A 20,307-nucleotide genomic window follows, 5' to 3' on the forward strand; every position below is an offset into this window, starting at 1 on the left:
TCGTGAAAAATGGATTGCACGGGTGCAAAGGACGAGAGCTTCGTGGGTTCCAAATGACAGGTAGGTGTGTATATAATAGTTTGGGGGGCGGACCACGTAATCCGTCTTTCATAACGTAACAAAAGATTCGCGTACGTATGACAGGGGTGCTAAATGTGTCGATGTGCCCGTCGACGCCGTGTCCGCCGATCACGGTTGTCTGGGAGTCTGCTGTTAGTTCGAAGTGATCCGCATATCATCTTAATATGGCTCGAAACGATAGGGTAATATCGCTCTGGACACTTCACTCGATTGTGAGATCTTCTCTTCTTCGAAAAGAGCTTCCGTGTCTGAAGTGGCGTGTCCCATAGTCGGGGCCACAGCGTGTTTTCAATGGCGAATGTCGCAGTGTGATCCGCATATCATCTAAATATGGCTTGAAACGATCGGGTAGTATTGCCCCGGTCACTTCACTCGATTGTGAGATGTTCTCTTCTTCGAAAAGAGCTTCCGTGCCTGAAGGGGCGTGTCCCATAGTAGGGGCCACAGCGTGTTTTCAATGTCGAATGTCCGGGGTGATGTCACGGGCAGGAGATGCGGCCAATATGGCGACCACTTGGATGTCGAATGAGACTTCCACAACTTTGCGCATGGATGACGCGCTCTCCCCTTTCATCTATTTTTTTTTCGTATAAGACGTTGAAGTGAATAATGTTATATGTATTTTCATTTCAATATATATTTTAGAATGTTTATAGGGATGCCACCTGGGCTTTAATAAAAAAAAAAAAAAAGCAACCCCCCCCTAAAAAAAAAAAAAAAAATGTTAGCAGGTCTTTCTCACTTTGCAGTGGTCAAACTGGACCGTGAACTGCGCATCGGGGCTCCGAGGGGTCGGTCTCTCTGGGCTGACCATCGGGGGGGCCACCGTGGGTTCGCCGTGCTCCCAGAAGTTGTACTGACAGAAGACGAAGTTGGACAGGTTGAGGGGCAGCCCCGTCGCCTCCCTGATGCGAACCTGCGACGTGAAAAATAAACAAATAATATTACCGCGAGGAAGTGAATCACTTACTGCAGTCATGAAACTCTTCTTCTGCGCTCAGGGATGAGAATGACCAATTTGGAAACAAATTTCATGGAAAAAATTTATAAAACACACTTCTAAATGGTGACCTCCGCTTACTTCTAACGGTGTAAATACAGGGCAATCATAACATTTTTCAAAACTTAAAATATGAGTCCAAACAACCAAAATAATTTTGCCAAACTTCTGACATAAAATTGTAGACTGAGTGAAATTCATATCAAATGGGCTACTACACTTACAAGTTATACTTCAGAAATAAGTACACAAGCAATTTGTTGATATATATATATATATATATATATATAGATAGATATAGATAGATAGATAGATAGATAGATAGATAGATAGATAGATAGATAGATAGATAGATATAGATAGATAGATAGATAGATAGATAGATAGATAGATAGATAGATAGACAGGTAGACAGACAGACAGACAGACAGACAGACAGACAGACAGACAGATAGATAGATAGATAGATAGATAGATAGATAGATAGATAGATAGATAGATAGATAGATGATAGATAGATAGATAGATAGATATAGATAGATAGATATGACTGGCGACCAGTTCAGGTTCAGTTCTGCCTTTCAGCCGATATTAGCTGGGATAGGATCCGCCACTTGTGAGGATAAGCAGCTTGGAAAATGAGAGAGAGATCATGAAATAAAATATAAAAGTGAACGATAAAATGCGTGATCAACAGGGCCAGTGCGACAGATAGGCCGAATCGTACAGTATTAACAGTTGTCAATTATATAATATTTTTTAAATTTACATCCAATTTACCTTTGCGTTTCTGGGTTCGGATACGCTCCTGGATATTTTTTGCTCCTTGGCATCCATAATTGATCATATCGGAACACAGAGTGCACGGCACTTTGCCGGGAACGTCCACTTTTTGTAAGATGCTAGACAAGTTGATACCGTTTTCGTTCCTATGTGCACGGTTGCACTTTTTTCAAGCCACGCCCATCTGAAACAGTTTTTTTTACCCCGTGGTTTTTATCAGTTTCCCCGGCACCATCTTCATCTTTTCGCTCCAAGACTTTCGCCATACCGGCAAACGTGCGGACCGCTCGATAACATGTGCGTACGTATGTCTGTAAGTTAGAACAATGTTAACATCAGAGTGGAAAATAGCGACGAAATACCGCCAAAATGCTGCCGAAAATCGGAACGTTGTCGCTATTTAAAACGCCAAATTGAATGCTAACAGATAGCAATGCTGTTCTCCGCTATCACAGCTGTGATTAAATTGCACGACGAGCGGTGCCGATAGACGCCGGCGGCCGGTCTTGATCGCAGCCTCGCCCCCCGCGTCAACATGTACCCCCCAAAAAAATTTCTGAACAGATTTACACGTCTCACAAAAAATGACACTTTCAGCTGAAAAAACTCGGAATTCCGCGAATCCGCAGAGAATCCTCATCCCCGCGCGTTTGAACGAATGAATCAAAAATGATTTCAACCTAACAACGGAGAGATTTGCCGAAATGAGCATTTTTACCCTGATAACGAGCCTCTTGGCCATGTGGACAATTTCGCCGTTGGTGTCCATGACCTCGAAGCAGCTACTCTCGCTGGAGTTCTCGGAGGAGTCGTCGCCGCCGCAAAGGCGTTCGGGGACGGCGCCGCTGACCCGCGTCAGCTCCACGTGCAGCCTGCCTGCTAACTGCGCACACAGAGACACAGACGAATCTCCGGCGTAAAAAAAAAAACAAAAAAAAAAAACAACAACAAAGATATAGCATAGAGCACAGGTGTCAAACTCAAGGCCCGGGGGGTCAGATGTGGCCCGCCACGTGATTTCATGTGGCCCGCGGAGGCAAATCACGTGTATCGACTTTCATGATTTTTGTTAAAATTTGAACCAAAATTTCAAACCGTCACATCATAAATGATGACGTTGAGATATCGCAAGCATTTTTGTGTGTAGTTCAAAATCCGTTACCCTTGATTTCTGATTCCAAAAGTAGTTGATAAATTGAATGTGTGTATATGATGGGTCAATTAAAGATTTTTGTGGTTTTCAGGCAAACGGCCGTCTGACAGAAACCGCAACTTCAATGTGGCCCGTGATAAAAACAGAGTTTGACACCCGTGGCATGGAAAAAGCAACGGACATTCCGCATTGATTCCACTTTTTTTTTTTTTTTTTAACCGCGGGTCTACCCTTACCTCCCCCTGTTGGCTGATGATGGGAACAGCATATTGCAGTTTGACGTCGTGGAAAAGACACTCCAGAAAAACGTTAGCCACTCCTATGAGGTTGTGGTTCTCTTGCGCCTCATAAAACGGGTCACAGTGTTTACCGTTTGCCTTGTTGTACCGCAAATAAACACAAAGCACAATTCGTTCAATGAAGAAAAAAATATTTGAAAAAAATGTTTTCAGTTTTCTGTTCCTCACCAGTTCTTCCGAGCCTTCCCTCCAGTCCCTGTAGTGGTCTCTCATGTCCACCAGCTTGTTCTCCAACTTCTCAATGGTCCAGACCTGAGTTCCCCTCCCCTTCCTGCGCACCTGGATGGCTGGCTCGCTCACGATGGCTCCACGCTGAATGGGAAAAAAAAACAAAAACCACTTCAGACAGGCCTGGAACGCTTTACAACGATCGGCGGCGGCGAAGTCGGCCGACCTTTCGGTTCGCGCTGAGGTTGGCCGCGGGAATCTGAAGCGTGACCTGATAGTCGGTCAGTTTACTCATCTCCTCTGCCAGAAAGTTGGCTTCTCGCACCAGAGTGTTGGCTCTCAGGACCTGTTCCCTGAGCCGAGAGAGACTCTGGCGGAAAAGTTCGTCCCTGACGCGCAGGAAAACACGGAGAACAACATTTCAGGAACAAAAACAAGGACGGAAAATGGCTATTACTACCAAACGCAATACTTTAAATCTCTATGTGTGTTTTCTTTTTTTTTAACAAAACAGCAGCAGGTAACAGTCCAAAAGTAAATGTACAAATAGGCACACTTCTCATATTTTTATTACCACTGCTAAAACAAATTAAACGTAAAGAACTACAACAGCACCCAATGAAATGCGCGTTGACCTCGACTAGATCTGAACAAAGCTCAGTATCAAGTCGTAAAGCTTTCTAGATACCAACCTTTGAGTTTATCATTCAGATTTATACATGAAAAAATGTGTTTTTATTCAGTGTGGTACATTAAAGTGCATTTTTGCAGCTTTGGGAAGTCATAAATTTTCATTTTTTTTGACAGTGGTGGTCAAATCTGACGACAGAAACGTAATACAAAAGGCTTTAGTAACTGCAATATACTTTATGGTACTGTTATACAAAATAGGATTTAAGTAATTTCCTGCCGATAAACCGCAACTTTTTTCACACGCTTTCAACCCTGCGGCTTATGCGGCTAATTTGTGCATTTTTTGTAACGGCCGCAAGGGTGCACTCTTGACCGGTGGAATATATGTGCTTTTTTTTTTTTTTTTTTTTTAACCGGCCCTGTTAGCGCTGCGCTAGCGTTGCTGCTGGAGGTCTTCGGCGGTGGCAAGCAAACAGTAGCATTAGCGGTGCGCTCGCGTTACCGGTGCTAGCGTGTTGCTGCCGTGTGTCAGTGATTTTTATCGGTATGTTTTTTTTTTACTGGCCCTGTTAGTGCTGCGCTCGCGTTGCTGCTGGAGGTCTTCGGCAGTGGCAAGCAAATAGTAGCGTTAGCGGTGCGCTAGCGTGTTGCTGCCATGTTACTGCCGTGTCTCAGTGATTTTTACCGATTTTTTTTTTAACCGGCCCTGTTAGCGCTGCGCTAGCGTTGCTGCTGGAGGTCTTCGGCGGTGGCAAGCAAACAGTAGCATTAGCGGTGCGCTCGCGTTACCGGTGCTAGCGTGTTGCTGCCGTGTCTCAGTGATTTTTACCGGCCCTGTTAGTGACACGCTAGCGTTAGCACTGCGCAAGCGTGTTGCTGCCATGTCTCAGTGATTTTTGCGGGTAAGTTTTTTTTTTTTTTTTTTTTTACCAGCCATGTTCATGCTACCACGTTGTTGCTATGTTAAGCTAAGGTAAGGTATTAAAACTTTGAAAACTCTTTCTGTGTACCGTCTTTCTTTGTAAATATCTCGTGTTTCAATGTGGGCAATTGTGGCTTTTGCAGCAGGTGCAGCTTATCTATGTACCAAATGGTATTTCCTTTACAAATGTACTGGGTGAGGCTTATAATCAGGTGCGCTCTGTAGGCCGGGAATGACAGTAGTCGTGTACGACAACTGCTGTGCGTATTGTCATCGCGACCTCGTCCACAATAGCTGACCAACAATGAGTGGCAAAAGTCCGGAACTAAAACAAGTGAGACACGCAAAATTGGAATTTCCAAGCAGGCTTTGAAACGAAATCCAGGACAACTGCAGCCGAAAGCTGCTCGGGTGGCGATGTTTCAGTTCGTGGTTTGACCTGACCAGAAACCGAGAGTTGGACCCAGAGCCTCGCTTCACTGAAGTCTTTCCAGTGGCAACTTTTAAACGCCGGTTATCTTCACATCACGGGCGCAGCTGTAATTTCACATTACTCACTGCGCTAAAAACTGTCCTGCAGTATCTCAATCTTTAGGATGGGTTTGAACCTCGTATTTATAGGATAACCCCCTGTGGGGAAAAAAGAAAAACAGCGAGGGGGTGGGGAAGAATGAACTGTCCCACTTAGAAATGGAATGTACTGTTAGATGGTAATCTGCGTTGATTAAGAAATGAGGTCAAATAGTTTAGAAGTCACGACCTCACAAAGTCGAAAGCTCGGTGTCAAACTCAAGGCCCGGGGGCCAGATCTGGTCCGCCACATGGTTTTATGTGGCCCGCAAAGGCAAACCTAGTTTGTCAACTTCCATGATTTTTGGGAAAATCTAAACCATCCATTTCTTTGCCGCTTATCCTCACGAGGGTCGCGGGGAGTGCTGGAGCCTATCCCAGCTGTCAACGGGCAGGAGGCGGGGTTACACCACGAACTGGTCGGCAGCCAATCGCAGGGCACATCGAGACAAACAGCCGCACTCACGATCACACCTAGGGGCAATTTTGAGTGACCAATTAATATTGCATGTTTTTGGGATGTGGGAGGAAATCGGGGTGCCCGGAGAAAACCCACGCAGGCACGTCGAGAACATGCAAACTCCACACAGGCGGGCCAGGGACTGAACCCGGGACCTCAGAACTGTGCCAAAATCTGTACCAATATTTCAAATTGTCATATATCATAAATGACAATGTTGAGATCTTACAGGTATTTTTTTGGCACCAAAATTGAACAATAGTAGAAAAACTAACTACCCTTGAATACCGATTCCAAAAGTAGTTTATAAATTGTCATGTCCTTATCCAAGCCGCTTATCCTCACTAGGTTTGCGGGAAAGCTGGAGCCTATCCCAGCTAGCTTCGGGACGAAAGGCGGACTACACCCTGGACTGGACCGGTCGCCGGTCAGTCGCAGGGCAGATATCGACAGCATCACTGCCCGCACCAAAAGCAGGCGTGTGTACCACTGCACCATCAGTGACCCGAGTTCATAAATTTTGTGTGCAAATATGATGACGCGATGAAATTTTTTAGGCTTTCACATTCTCAACGTGGCCCGTGACAGAAATGACCCCGAAAGTGTGGGAGTAGCTTCGAGAGAAATTCCGTTTGCGTCCCACCAACCGTTCCTCGGTCCACAGTCGCAGTTTGCCGTGCGACGCGTGCGTCTGGAACGTGAGGCGTTCGCTGCTGCTGCGGTGGTGGTGGTGGTGGTGCTGTTGTGTTCTCTCGGGGGAAAGTTGTTGCCGAAGCGATTCCAGCTCCCGCTCGTACATCATCCGCTGCTCCTCCAGAGCCGTGCGCTTCTCCTCCAGGTACTGCTTTTCCAGAACCTGGACCACATTCTGCATGGGGTCTAGAAACACACGGTGCAGCTGTGTTTCAATGCCAGACGTGAATTTTGTTGACGACTTACAGGACAAGATCCATCCAGCTGTTTTTTTAGCTGCTTATCCTCACGAGGGTTGCAGGAGTGCCGGAGCCTATCCCAGCTGTTAACGGGCAGGAGGCGGGGTTACACCCTGAACTGGTCGCCAACCAATCGCGGGGCACATGGAGACAAACAGCCGCAATCACAATCACGCCTAGGGGCAATTTAGAGCATCCAATTAATGTTGCATGTTTTTTGGGATGCGGGAGGAAACCGGAGTGCCCGGAGGAAAACCCACGCAGGCGCGGGGAGAACACGCAAACGCCACACAGGCGCGGCCGGGATTGAACCCGGGACCTCAGAACTGTGAGGCCAACACTTTCCACCCACTTGCCGCCTAAACTGAGACCACTATAAACCATTTTTTTCCCTATAAATTGGACAAATCAAATGAGATTTGTTTTTTTTTTTATCTTTTTGAAAGAGGAGATAAAAATAAAACAAGTTGCACAAGTGTGCACACCCTCTTATAACTTGCATGTGACAATTACAAAATCTCTTAAAAGGTAGGTGGGATTCTGTCTGGAAGACTGCTCATTACACCCCAACAATAATAATAATAAAACATGGTGCTGGCATCATGGTTTGATTTTTCATTTTTTTTATATCACAAAAATACAGATGATTGGACTGGGGTGTGTGTGTAGATTTCGTATCCTCTGCAAATCAGATGGCGCCTAGAAAAAAAAAACCCTGACTTATTATTTTTCCAGCATTCATATTCAATTGAGAGTGATGATTTTAATTGGACCATTAGTGTAATGTAATTGCGCGATAAACACATTTTCATGATAATTCGTCCGGAAGGCCGACTGAATCTGTCTGATCGTGTTCTTGTCGTCTCTCCTTCTTCTTTTCTCTACTCGGTAGCCCGTTTCCAATTAAATAACCCAGAAGAGGGAAAAAAATGCAAATTCAAAATCTGGTTGTACAAACTCAAGATGTGAATTATGCCACCGCGCTAATTTGCCAGACTGAATTTTAGAGACGCTTTATGGGCATTTTTATTCTGGGCTTGGGGGCAAAAACGTGATCCACAAATTCCGCTAATTGATCACACCAATTTTTAAGCGGTGGATCAGCTGGAAAACGTTGGCCTCACAGTTCTGAGGTCCCGGGTTCAATCCCGGACCCGCCTGTGTGGCGTTTGCGTGTTCTCCCCGCGCCTGCGTGGGTTTTCCTCCGGGCACTCCGGTTTCCTCCCGCATCCCAAAAAACATGCAACATTAATTGGATGCTCTAAATTGCCCCTAGGTGTGATTGTGATTGCGGCTGTTTGTCTCCATGTGCCCTGCGATTGGTTGGCGACCAGTTCAGGGTGTAACCCCGCCTCCTGCCCGTTGACAGCTGGGATAGGCTCCGGCACTCCCCGCGCCCCTCGTGAGGATAAGCGGTGAAGAAAATGGATGGATGGTACAGATCTTCCCAAAAATCATGGAAGTTGACACACTAGGTTTGCCTTCGCGGGCCACATAAAATCATGTGGCGGACCAGATCTGGTCCCCGGGCCTTGAGTTTGACACCAAGGTTTAGACTTATTGAGTTCATGACTTCTAAATGATTTTACCTAATTTCTTAATCAATGCAGACTACCATTGTGAGGATAAGCGGCTCAGAAAATGGATGGAAGGAACGTTTAAGCGAGTGGCTCCAAATGCCTTTCATGACATATTCATGCCAAAAAAACAAATGTGAAATGATAATTCATAAAATGCTGTCATTACAATATTGTATTGTTTTTGTAATATATTTGTATTTTCTTAGTTGCAAAAAAGTTTTGTTGACATTTGTTAGGTTTCGTTTACTTTTTTTTTTTTTTAAGAAGTGGAAGTCTCACCGAGTTCATCGCGCCGTCGAACTTTTAATTGAGTGGCTACAAATCACTGGCGAGATCACGCGGAGCACTCAAAAAGCCGGCGTCACGCTTGATGAAAAATATTTGACACTTCTGGCATTTTTAAAAGATACTACGATAAAGTGGGAGTGGCGTCGCTGACCCAAAATGAGGCGTTTAAGATCTGTAATTTCTCGCGGATTGAGGGCCTCGCATCTTTTCCTAATTACCGTTGTTTCCCAGCGTCTTCATTATGACCTCCATCTGGGCAAACTCGTAGCTGTAGTCCTGCTCCGAAGACGCCTCGCTGGCAGTCTCCACGTCCACCTCCGCGAAGCTCTCCCTGGGGGAGGCCCTCTCCAGCTCCTTCAAACGGTCCCGCCGCTTCCGTTTCGGCAAATTGATCCTGCGACGGATTTTATCGTGAGCTTTGGTTGCACGCGTCGGGCTCAAAGTCGAAGCGGCGGCGCACCTAAAAAAGTGGTTGTTCCCCCAGAGGATGCGGTCTCCGTGCCAGAGATGCACCAGCGAGTCGATCATTGTTCCATTCACGCAGGTCCTGCGGGGAAAATGTCAAGTAGGATGATTTTCTGCGTCCGTTCAGGAAACAAACTCACAGAGGTTGAACAATCCGGCCGCCGTCAGAGGGGAAACGAGCTGGTGATATCGGAGCGGAACGCTCAAGATTCCTCCGCGGTGAGCTCACGCCAAGCGCCGCTCGACAAAGTTGCGAGCGGTTTTTACTGCGGCTCACCGGGCGTTCCCGACGGGCATCAGGGTGACATCGCCGTCGGCGCACAGTTCCAGGACGCAGTGCAGCGGCTGGATACCGATCCCGAACAGCTGGATGTCCTGAGAAGTGTCGGCGCCGACGTGCGTGCGCTCCTGCGCACAGGTGGGAAAAACGTGTTCAGCGGACCAGAACGGCATCTTCTCCTGTTTGGCCTGATTTGTTGTGACAAAATGAGAAAACAAAACCGAGCCTGGAAAAAAAAAACTGGGGCAAAATCAGGCCAAAGTGGAAAAAAAATGTGCTGCGTTCTGGCTTCGTAAGTGGGCGTTGTTAGACAAACATCTCCTTTTTCTACGGATGTCCAAGCCCGCACAGACGAACCCATTTCACATTGCTGCGGTCATTCCACGCTGAAATGGCGGAACCGAGACAAAGGCCCGTTGTGCCGCCGCTTCCTCACACGGCTGCAGGTCTGTGCTGCGGGTCGCTTCGGTTTTTCAAGATGTGCGCGTTGTTTACGATACGTTGAAAATGAACCCGCGCTGGCTTTTGAGCTATTTACGCCTTTGGCAGCTGCTATTGGAAAACATTCATCGACATTTACCCGTGAACTGAACACATAACAACAGATCGCTTTGATGCCTACTTTTCAGAAATCAAGAAAAATTAGCACCTCACTTGAATATGTAAAAGCAGACCAGAGGAAATAATTGTGGAGTACAGTAAACCCTCTCTACTTTGCGGATCACCCATCGCTGATTCGGTGCATCGCCCCCCCCCCCACAAAAAAAGAAAAAACACTGTCAGATTACTATGTACTAATGCGCCATCCTCGGTGCGACGGCATGGACTAATGAAGCAAAAAAAATACAAAATAAAAAGATAAAAATAAAAAATACAAAACAGCATGCATTTGTACAGTACTCTAGTGGGAAGCCACATTGATAGGGAAAATGCAGCATCCCCACCAAGACGACAAGGACCTATGAAGCAAAAAAAAAATAATAATAAAATAAAAATTACAATTAAAAATGTTTTTAAAAACGCCATCATACATGAGTACAGTACTGTAGCGGGAAGCCGCATTGATAGGGTATAATGCGGCATCCCCAGCAAGACGACAAGGACCTACGAAGCAAAAAATAATAATAAAATTAAAATTAAAAAATTAAATTAAAATAGTTCTTTTTAAAAAAAACATCAGCATACATTTGTACAGTACTGTAGCGGGAAGCCGCATTGATAGATTATAAATCCCCCCCCCAAAAAACAGCCTTTTACCCCGACTTTGTGGTTTTTCCACTTTTCGCGGGTGGGTCTGGTCCCAATTAACTGTGAAAAACGAGGGATTACTGTACATCTTTATAAATCTCGCACGTGTGCGGGGTTTTTTTTTTTCACCTCAACTATTCGAATTGCCATCTTCACGCTGCCTGCGACTGGTCGCTAGCCAATCGCAGCACACCTGCGTCCAAACAGGCACTTACGCCGCATGTATGCACGCTTTTGGAAGCAGGAGTACCTGGAGAAAACCCACGCGGGCCCGAAGAGAACATTCAAACTCCACACAGGAAGGCCCGAGTCCAGATTCCAAACCCCCGAACGTGCTAACCATTGAATCAACGCGCAGGCCACGTTCAACCCGTTCACCTCACTGAATCGCCGCACCCAGTTCAAAAAAAAGGAAGAAACTAGAAATCGGAGGCGCAACGAACGTTACTTCTGACTTTCAGCGATGCACTGGATCACGACGATGAACGACCAAAACAAGCCGTCGCTTTCAACGGAGCATCGACTCCCTCCTGCTTTTCTTTTTTGGACACCTTGCATGCGATGAATGGAACATGAATCCATTTCTTAATGTGATCTACTGTATTTCAAACAATGACAAATGAAAGACTAGTAAAAAAAAAAAAAAAACGTTACGCACAATGTTACAAAAATATTTATGGTTTGGATTTGATTTATTTAGGTTGAAAACGTCCGTTTTCACTCCCGAATCAATCGCAATCATCTTGCATCCCCTGAAGCAGACGCTACGTTTTCCTCGCCGCCTCGAACGTCACACTTCCTCTAACCTCTAATTCCAAAATTCCTACCTTAAGATAATAAACGAGCAGCTCGTTCAAGGCAGGATCCGCGTTCAGATTGACCAGGAAACACTTGTCTTCACCCACTTTAATCCCGGATGTTTCCAGAGAGATGCCCATGCTCTCCAGCTGCTTCTGGCGCTCCTGCAGGCACATTATCGCTCTATTCATAGGCGCAGAGGCTTTATTCAAGGAATAATGATCATATGTCATATATACCGTAATTTCCGGCCTATAAGCCGCGACGTTTCTCACATGCTTTCAACCCTGCAGTTTATGCAGTGATGCGGCTAATTTGTGCATTTTTTTTCTAACGGGCGCACCTGAGCGGAAAGGGTAAGAGTGAGACCGGTGGAATATATGTGCCGAGGAAGTGACTTTTACCGGTCGGGCCCTGTTAGCGCTGCGCTAGCGTGTTGCTGCCGTGTCTCAGTGATTTTTACCAGTATGTTTTATTTTGACCGGCCCTGTTAGCGCGGCGCTAGCGTTAGTGCGGCGCTGGCGTTAGCGCAGCGGCACAAGCATTAGTGTTAGGGCGGCGGCGCTAGCGTTTGACTCTCTGTGTACCGTTTTTCTTTGGAAATATCTCGTTTTTCAATGTGGGTTTCAATGTGGGCACTTTTACATAGCTGCGACATATATCTACGTTTCTTTCGGGTTGTCCTGTTAGGGGGTCGCCACAGCGTAACATCTCAGATGAATGCTCATATTTGTTTGGCACAGTTTTTACACCGGAGGGCTTTGCTGACACAACCCCTCTAGGGGAGTAGAGGCCCCAGTGAGATATGAAATCACGACCCTTGGTTTACCTAACCGAGACGTATGTATGTACCAAATGGTATTTCCTTTACAAATGTAACAAGGTGCGCTCAGTAGGGCGGGAATTACGCTACAAACCGTAGCGATCTCTTCAGTCTTCCTTAGCTTCTCCTCCCAGGTGACCGTCATCTCCATGATGAGTTTCTCAGATTCATGCAGCTTCTCCTTCAGCTCGGGAGCCTTCAAGGACTTGAGGGCGGATCGGGGACCACGTCAGGACCACGTCAGGAGTGACCGTGAAGGAATTCCGTCGGGTGCGAGGTCTCACCTCGGCCTGAGACAGCTGCACTTTAAGCTTCTCCACCTCCTCTCGGAGCTCTCGGATGATGCGGGCGTTGGGGTCCTCGTTCACGACGGCGTGGTTGACGATCCTCTTCGCTCGATCGGCGTAACGCAGAGTGGAAAGGGTTTCTTCGTAGTTGTCTGCTGCAGGACTGACTGTGGCTATCATCGCCGTCTTGCTGTTCCCGCCTAGGTTGTCCTGAAGAGAAGACGTGTCGGCGCCAGCTCACATCAGAAGGAAACTTAACGTGCGGCGCAAACCTTGAGAAGCCAGGTGAGGACTGAGTCTCTGTAAGGCACAAATTTGGCCTTCCCCTTTCCTGCAGACTGATCAGCTAGCGCCGAAATCACACAACCTAATGTGGTCAGAGACCTACAACCACATACGGAGTTCCATTTAAAGACTTTCCGATTTCTTGAACATGAAAGTCACTTCACGGTGAACCACGTTGCCTTTTAATCCCGAGCGATACCCACTTGTTGATGTTGCTGCCTTCTTTGAGTCGCTCGCCGGCCGCTCCCGTCTTGGACACTCGCTCGCTTCCTGCCAAGTCGACGAGACTCATCTTGCTCACCTTCTCCCCGGAATTCTGAGAAAGTATCCAAGAAGCCACAGTAAGGTCCGAAGCTTTTAGGAGGGCTCCGCGTCCTGATGGGGGACTCACCCCGGATTGTAGATCGTAGAGCGTTTGCGTGACGATGATGCTGAAGACGGCGTGAGATCGGCTGCTCTCCTCGTTCATGTTGGTGGCCGCCACTGTGCGAGATTTGTTCCCCTCCGACATGAGCACCTCGATGTCCTGCAAACGAGTGATGCAAACAGGAAATGGGCTGCACTTAACGTCAACGTCACGGGAAGAATAAAACCATTTATCTGCGTTATCAAATGCAGTCACTCACATTTGAAAAATGTACCGGTGTGGTCACTCATGCCTGCAGATATAGCGCGACGGGTGTAGTCCACCAGTCATGCCCGCAGATATAAAGTTACCTGTGTGTGTTCTGTTTGTTATTAAGAGTGTACCCCTTTAAGAGCAGAGGGGGGCGGTGTCAGGAAGTAGACGTAGGCTGAGCAGCAGCTCGTTGTTATCGACCGTGTGCTTCCGAAAGAAATGTCAGGCTGTGGTTCACTGCACTGGATCGGTTTTCATGTGGGCCGAGTGTGTGGGACAAGTGCGCAGTGGCGCAGTTTAGAGGGAACATTGGTCAAGACTACACAAAATAAGCCACGTCTTTCAATATCTATGTATTTCAACTCGTAACAAATTTCGTGCGCGTGATTTTTCGTGCTCAACTGTGGAGATTTGCGAGAGCGATGGCGCGCGGGCGCGTACGCGCCTGTCAAATCACGGTGACAGCAAATGATTAATTTGATAATTAATCTTAACAAAGTGAGGTTTTCACCACATTTGACGATGACGGAAAGCAATTTTTTTGTTTTCAGCCCTCTGCCAGAGAAGTTCAATACGGGGAGTCCTCGGTCAACGAGATCCATTCCTAGAGTAGCGACTTAACTCGAATTTCAACTGAAGTCGGATTCCACTACTAAAGTCAGAATTTGCATCAAAATACTTTGTATAAAAAATGCGCAAACGGGATCCTTTTCAGAACAATAAAAGGCGGCCAACGTTCACACGGCGTTCAGATGGGTCACGACGGGCAGAAAGACCGGCCGGGCTCTGGGAAATCCAGCGCAGTAACGTCCGGGAAACAAGAGTGCACGGAAATAAGGGTGGAGCTGTCAAAACTTAATCAAGGGACGCCCCCGCCAATGCTCGGCATGCAACCCACCCAAAACCGCACGCATTCCACGTTCACAATAAATGTGTCGTTAGGAGCTCGCGAGGACTAAAACCACATTGTTGGGATCAGCGCTGTTGAGATGGAAGGGATTGTTTTGGATGCTAGCGTTTGTTTTCCACGCAATTAAGGCATGAGGGAGTTTTGTCCGGCAGTACGACGCGTTCCTTGGGTGACAGACGTTCATACCTCAAAGTTGGTCACGGCCAGTTGAGACAAACCGTCCACGTAGGGGCCCAGGACTTTGTGTTCGCGGACCTTCAGAGACTGCCGGCTTGAGGAGGGGAAACAAAAAGTCCAGTCGGTGAAAACAGTGTAAATGCCCCTCATGGCATCGGGCACGTTTCATTTCCTCCTTGTTTGAAGTACTTTTTCCTGGCAATTCCAGAACTTTGCAGTATTAAAACGATCACTTTCACCTCGAGCATGTCGTTAAGACGGAAGGACGGAGAAAGGGAATTTTTAATTGCTCGTATTGTACGAAAATCATACCGCTTGTTAACATCCATCCATCCATTTTCTTTGCCGCTTATCCTCACTAGGGTCTCAGGGGTGCTGGAGCCTATCCCAGCTGCATTGAAAGCGGGGTATACCCTGAACTGGTTGCCATCCAATCGCAGGGCACATAGAGCCAAAACCACACTCACAATCACACCTAGGGGCAGTTTAGAGTGCCCAATTAATTTCCATTTTCATTTTCTTAGCCGCTTATCCTCACAAGGGTCACGGGGGATGCTGGAGCCTATCCCAGCTGTCAACGGGTTACACTCTGAACTGGTTGCCGGCCAATCGCAGGGCACATAGAGACAAGCCGTCGCACACACAATCACACCTAGGGGCAATTTAGAGTGTCCAATTAATTTCCATTTTCATTTTCTTAGCTGCTTATCCTCACAAGGGTCATGGGGGGGGTGCTGGAGCCTATCCCAGTTGTCAATGGGCAGGAGGCGGGGAACATCCTGAACTGGTTGCCAGCCAATCGCAGGGCACATAGAGACAATCACACCTATTGGCAATTTAGAGTGTCCGATTAATGCTTCATGTTTTTGGGATGTGGGAGGAAACCGAGTGCGGTCGCAGGTGTCAAACTCAAGGCCCGGGGCCCAGATCTGGCCCTTCATATTATTTTACGTGGCCCTCCCGCGAAAGCAAAAATCACGTGTCTTGACTTCTTGTTTCTTGCGAAAATACGAATATTTTATGAACTTTTCTTCACCTTCACTTCTTCTGTACAGTGGCCCGGAGAAAACCCAGGCAAATACGGGGCGAGCATGCAAAATCCACAGCGGCGGGGCCGGGATCAAACCAGGGTCCTCAGACCTGCGAGGCCAGCGTTTTACCAGCTGAGACACCGTGCCGCCCACGAAATAACACGACCAAGTAAATCTCTTGTAAACAGCTTATTTCCTTAACACGAGCCTGTGAGCGAGGCCTTCTGAATTTTGCACAATTGCGACGTGGGGAGCACTCGGGGGGCGGGGCCGGGGGGGTGCGTTTTGTTGTGTTTGGCGATGTGAGGTCTCCCGCGTGCAGGATGTCATCTAGATACTATAAAAACAACATCGGCGTCCGTAACCATTAAAATAATAATCAAAGCCGATGTGATGAGCTACGACGTAGAAAGTCCGAACGATCCTCCTACACGAGATTTTGCGTGTTAAATTGTTGCCAGATGCGCGGACTGGAGCAGATCTGGAGGAAACGTGATTTAAACATTTAGCGGCCGACGTTAAAAACAGATTTGGAACCCCGCTGACAAGATTTTGGCAGGATGGAAGAGTTTGTTTCAAGGGAACATCCCGGAAAGAATCAGCAGACAAATACAAGTCGGCAGATCAAAATCTGTACACAGAAAGTTGGACGCAAAACATGAGAATGTAACCTTCGGGAAGGCGGACATAAAAACAGGAATGGTTTAAATATCAAACTTTTTTTTTTTTTTGACATCCCGATTTTTTTTCACTTGTACGTATTAGTTTATTTTTGGATCATGGTATTAGCCACCAGCTAGCTGTTTCCCAACGAGGACTTCTGACTCCCTCTTATGCAGTGATGCGGCCAATTTGTGCATTTTTTCTAGCGGCCGCAAGGGGGCACTCGAGCGGGAAAGGTAAGAGTCAGACCGGTGGAATATATGTGCTGAGGAAGTGACTTTTACCGGTATGTTTTTTTTTTTTCCATCGGCCTTGTTAGCGCTGCGCTAGTGTTAGCCCTGCCGTGTTACTGCCGTGTCTCAGTCATCTTTACCGGTATGTTTGTTTTTTTTTTTTTAACCGGCCCTGTTAGCGTTGTCTTACCATGTTGCTACTGTGTAGGTGCCACAGCTGTTTTTTTTTTTTTTTTTAACCAACCCTTTTCGTGCTAACCTGTTGTTGCTATGTTAAGCTAAGCTGAGGTATTAAAACTTTGAAAATTCTTTCCGTGTACCGTCTTTGTTTGTAAATATTTCGTGTTTCAATGTGGCCACTTGCGGCTTTTACACAGGTGCGGCTTATGTATTTACCAAATGGTATTTCCATTACAAATATCCTGGGTGAGGCTTATAATCAGGTGCGCTCTGTAGGCCGGAAATTACGGTAACTGAAATAATGATTTCCGCGTTGGACATTAATACATTAATTATTCCCTCAGGAATGTTTTCATGTTTTAACTGAACTTCCTTCAGCACAGTGGACCTGATATGAAATTTTTAACACTGCGTGTAATCCTTTAAGGTTGCCTGTCGGTGGTTGAGAAGAAATCCAATAGCTCACCATTGGCGGAATTCTATCCAACTCGGCTGCCTAACACCTGCTCAGGTTAAGTTACCAGGTGTCCATTTTCCATTCTAGTGAGTCACCTCCCACTGTAGGTGTTTTGTTTTTTTTCTTTAACTAGCCAAAGTCAGCCATCTTTAGTGATGACGTGCACATCCACTCCATTTTCGTCTGTGAGCATCTTCGGCATGACACAAAATAATATTTGTATTCCTAGCATATCCTTATATGTTTGGAGTGATGAAGCATCTTATTGTAGCACTTTAGGGTCAAAAACAAAGTTTTCTGGGTTTTGTCTTCATGTAGAAAGCAATTTAGTGAGATGAAAACTAACTTTATGGTTAACACTCGGGATAGTGAAGACTAGTTTTTTGTGTGTAAAAATTTTTAGTGGCTGATCGCATTTTTCAAGTTTCAGACTGTGTGAATCTGTTTCATCGCAGTAGCAAATGCTACATCATGCAATATTTGTCTCTATATTTAGGACAGTGGTGCCTTGAGATGAGAGTTTAATTCCTTCCGTGACAACACTAATAACTCAAATCACTCGCATTTTGAATCCATTCATCCATTTTCTTTGCCGCTTATCCTCACAAAGGTCATGGGAGTGCTGGACCCTATCCCAGCTGTCAACGGGCAGGAAGCGGGGTACACCCTGAACTGGTCGCCAGCCAATCGCACTCACAATCACACCTAAGGGTATCCAATTACTGCATGTTTTTGGGATGTGGGAGAAAACCGGAGTGCCCGGAGAAAACCCACGCAGGGTGAGAGGGGAGAACATGCAAACTCCACACAGGCGGGGCCCGGATTTGAACCCCGGTCCTCAGAACTGTGAGGCAGACACAGTTATCTCACCGTGCTGCCGTCTTGCAAGCACAAGCGAAAAAATTACTGGAAGTTATTTAGTAAAAACATCTATCATATTACCGTAATTTCCAACCTACAGAGCGCACCTGGTTACAAGCCTCACCGAGGACATTTGTAAAGGAAATACCATTTGGTACATACAAACGCCACATCGAAACCCACATTGAAACACGAGATATTTACAAAGACGGTACACAGAAAGAGTTTAACGCTAGCGTGGCGCTGACGCTAAAGCTAGGGCTAGAGCTAGCGCTAAAGGTAGGACTAACGCTAGCGCCATGCTAGCGCAGCGCTAACAGGGCACATTAAAAAAAAAAAAACATATAACATAAAATCACTGAAACACGGCAGCAACATGCTAGCGCATGCTAACAGGGCCGGACCGGTAAAAGAAATCTTCCTCGGGACATATATTCCACCGGTCTCATTCTTACCTTACCTGCTCGAGCGCCCCCTTGCGGCCGTTAGAAAAAAAAAAAAAATGGACAAATTAGCCGCATCAACCGCAGGGTTGAAAGCGTGTGTACAAAGTCGCGGCTTGTAGGCCGGAAATGACGGTAGTCATTTTTCACAGAGGATAAAGAATATGTACGCGTAAGTAGGGTTTTATTGACTGTCTACGGGTGTTGCTGCAACAAACTGTATGTGTTTAAGTATCTGTTATACCACCACCACCACCACATGGATACTAGTCATAAGCCCATTTTGAGCAATTCTCATTATGTATTAGCAGTAAAATTGAGGACGTCAGTGCATATTTCTGTGCATGGACACACAAAGTGTAATTTCTCGGCAACTTTTAGCAGCGTTAAAATCATTTTGTAAAGTGGATCTGGCCCCTCAAGTCACGCATTTTGTAACTACTTTAAAGAACTTCAGTCAACCATTCCGTTAGGTATTTGAGAGGCAGTGGAAAACACCTGCATCGCTATCATCTCGTCTTTCAAAAAGGGGACAATGCCACTAAAATACTTTCATTCAAACTCGGGGAAAGTCCATCTTTCCGTTCTGAAAGGAGACACAGTTGCGGGGCGAGTCACGACAAGGCCGGCGGCCCGACGACTCGCGCCGTGAACAGTCAACTCGTCGCCGGTAGGAGGAGCCAGCGAGGTCACCGCTTTGTGCAAGCGGCCGTCGCCGCGAGCCCAAAGCGTGAGCTCGTCTCGTGGCCCAGACGCGGGTCACACCTGCGTTTGCTCCGAGAGAAACTCACCCTTTGGGATCCAGCAGGTCGCGGACCTTCTCGTTGTAGATTTCCATGTAGGAAACCTCCACTTTGAAAGTGTGGCCCTCGTTGGCCTCTTGCTGGACCCTTTTGAACAGCGAGCAGCACAGTCGAGGGATTAAACCCGGCTGCTCTCCGTTCCCCATCATGGAAAAGGACTTGCCAGAACCTACGAAGACAACGGAAATGCCTTCAATTTGAAATTAAATCTGGGTGATATGGCCCAAATCCCCCCCCCCCCCCCCCCAGGCAAGAAGTCAGAGTTCTGGGATTAGCTTCGTTTCTCCTAATACTAATTAAACACGTGGTTCATATTTTAGGGAGAACAGATGCGTACAGAAGAAGTGAATGTGAACAAAAGTTCATAAAATATTCGTATTTTAGCAAGAAACAAGAAGTCGAAACACATGATTAGCTTTAGCAGGAGGGCCACATAAAATGATAAGAAGGGACAGATCTGGCCCCCGGGCCTCGAGTTTGACACCTGCGACCCGCGCTAGGATTCAAACCTACGGACAATTTGGAGTCTTCAATGCACGTGCATGTTTTCGGAGGGTACAACGAAGCCATAGAAAAGCAGGAGGAAACCCACACAGGAGGGTTTGAGCTAAGATTTCGAACGCGGAACATCTCGACTGCGAGTCAGACGTGCAAACCGTTACATAATTGTGCTGCGAAACCGTCTCAAATTTTATACATCTACATATTAATATAATAGAATTACCTGTTTGTCCATAGGCAAATATGCAGGCATTATATCCCTGGAATGCATTTTCAAGTATTCCCTCTCCAAGGCACTTGAACACCACCTCTTGACCTTTGCGACAAAGAAGCAGTTACCATGGCGATTGAGGTAAACACATCATCACCGGTTC

General features: G+C 46.6%; 1 protein-coding gene across 8 annotated transcripts in view; it reads right to left on the reverse strand.

Moving 5' to 3' along the window:
• The window catches only part of kif13a (kinesin family member 13A), a 60,239-nt gene that overhangs the window by 18,841 nt on the left and 21,091 nt on the right, over positions 1–20,307 (reverse strand). For all 8 annotated transcript variants that reach the window (XM_061820666.1, XM_061820665.1, XM_061820663.1 and 5 more), the window contains exons 5-22: positions 20,157–20,249; positions 19,421–19,601; positions 14,771–14,855; positions 13,447–13,581; positions 13,259–13,371; positions 13,043–13,154; positions 12,768–12,980; positions 12,578–12,688; positions 11,690–11,824; positions 9,612–9,742; positions 9,330–9,416; positions 9,088–9,263; positions 6,717–6,948; positions 3,711–3,873; positions 3,485–3,628; positions 3,254–3,394; positions 2,583–2,747; positions 824–997 (exon numbers count right to left, since the gene is read on the reverse strand). In XM_061820666.1, the coding sequence (XP_061676650.1) occupies positions 824–997; positions 2,583–2,747; positions 3,254–3,394; positions 3,485–3,628; positions 3,711–3,873; positions 6,717–6,948; positions 9,088–9,263; positions 9,330–9,416; positions 9,612–9,742; positions 11,690–11,824; positions 12,578–12,688; positions 12,768–12,980; positions 13,043–13,154; positions 13,259–13,371; positions 13,447–13,581; positions 14,771–14,855; positions 19,421–19,601; positions 20,157–20,249 (2,591 nt within the window). The remainder of the gene's footprint in view (positions 1–823; positions 998–2,582; positions 2,748–3,253; positions 3,395–3,484; positions 3,629–3,710; positions 3,874–6,716; positions 6,949–9,087; positions 9,264–9,329; positions 9,417–9,611; positions 9,743–11,689; positions 11,825–12,577; positions 12,689–12,767; positions 12,981–13,042; positions 13,155–13,258; positions 13,372–13,446; positions 13,582–14,770; positions 14,856–19,420; positions 19,602–20,156; positions 20,250–20,307) is intronic.

Source organism: Syngnathoides biaculeatus, chromosome 5 (genome assembly GCF_019802595.1).
Source record: "Syngnathoides biaculeatus isolate LvHL_M chromosome 5, ASM1980259v1, whole genome shotgun sequence".
NCBI lineage: Eukaryota > Metazoa > Chordata > Actinopteri > Syngnathiformes > Syngnathidae > Syngnathoides > Syngnathoides biaculeatus.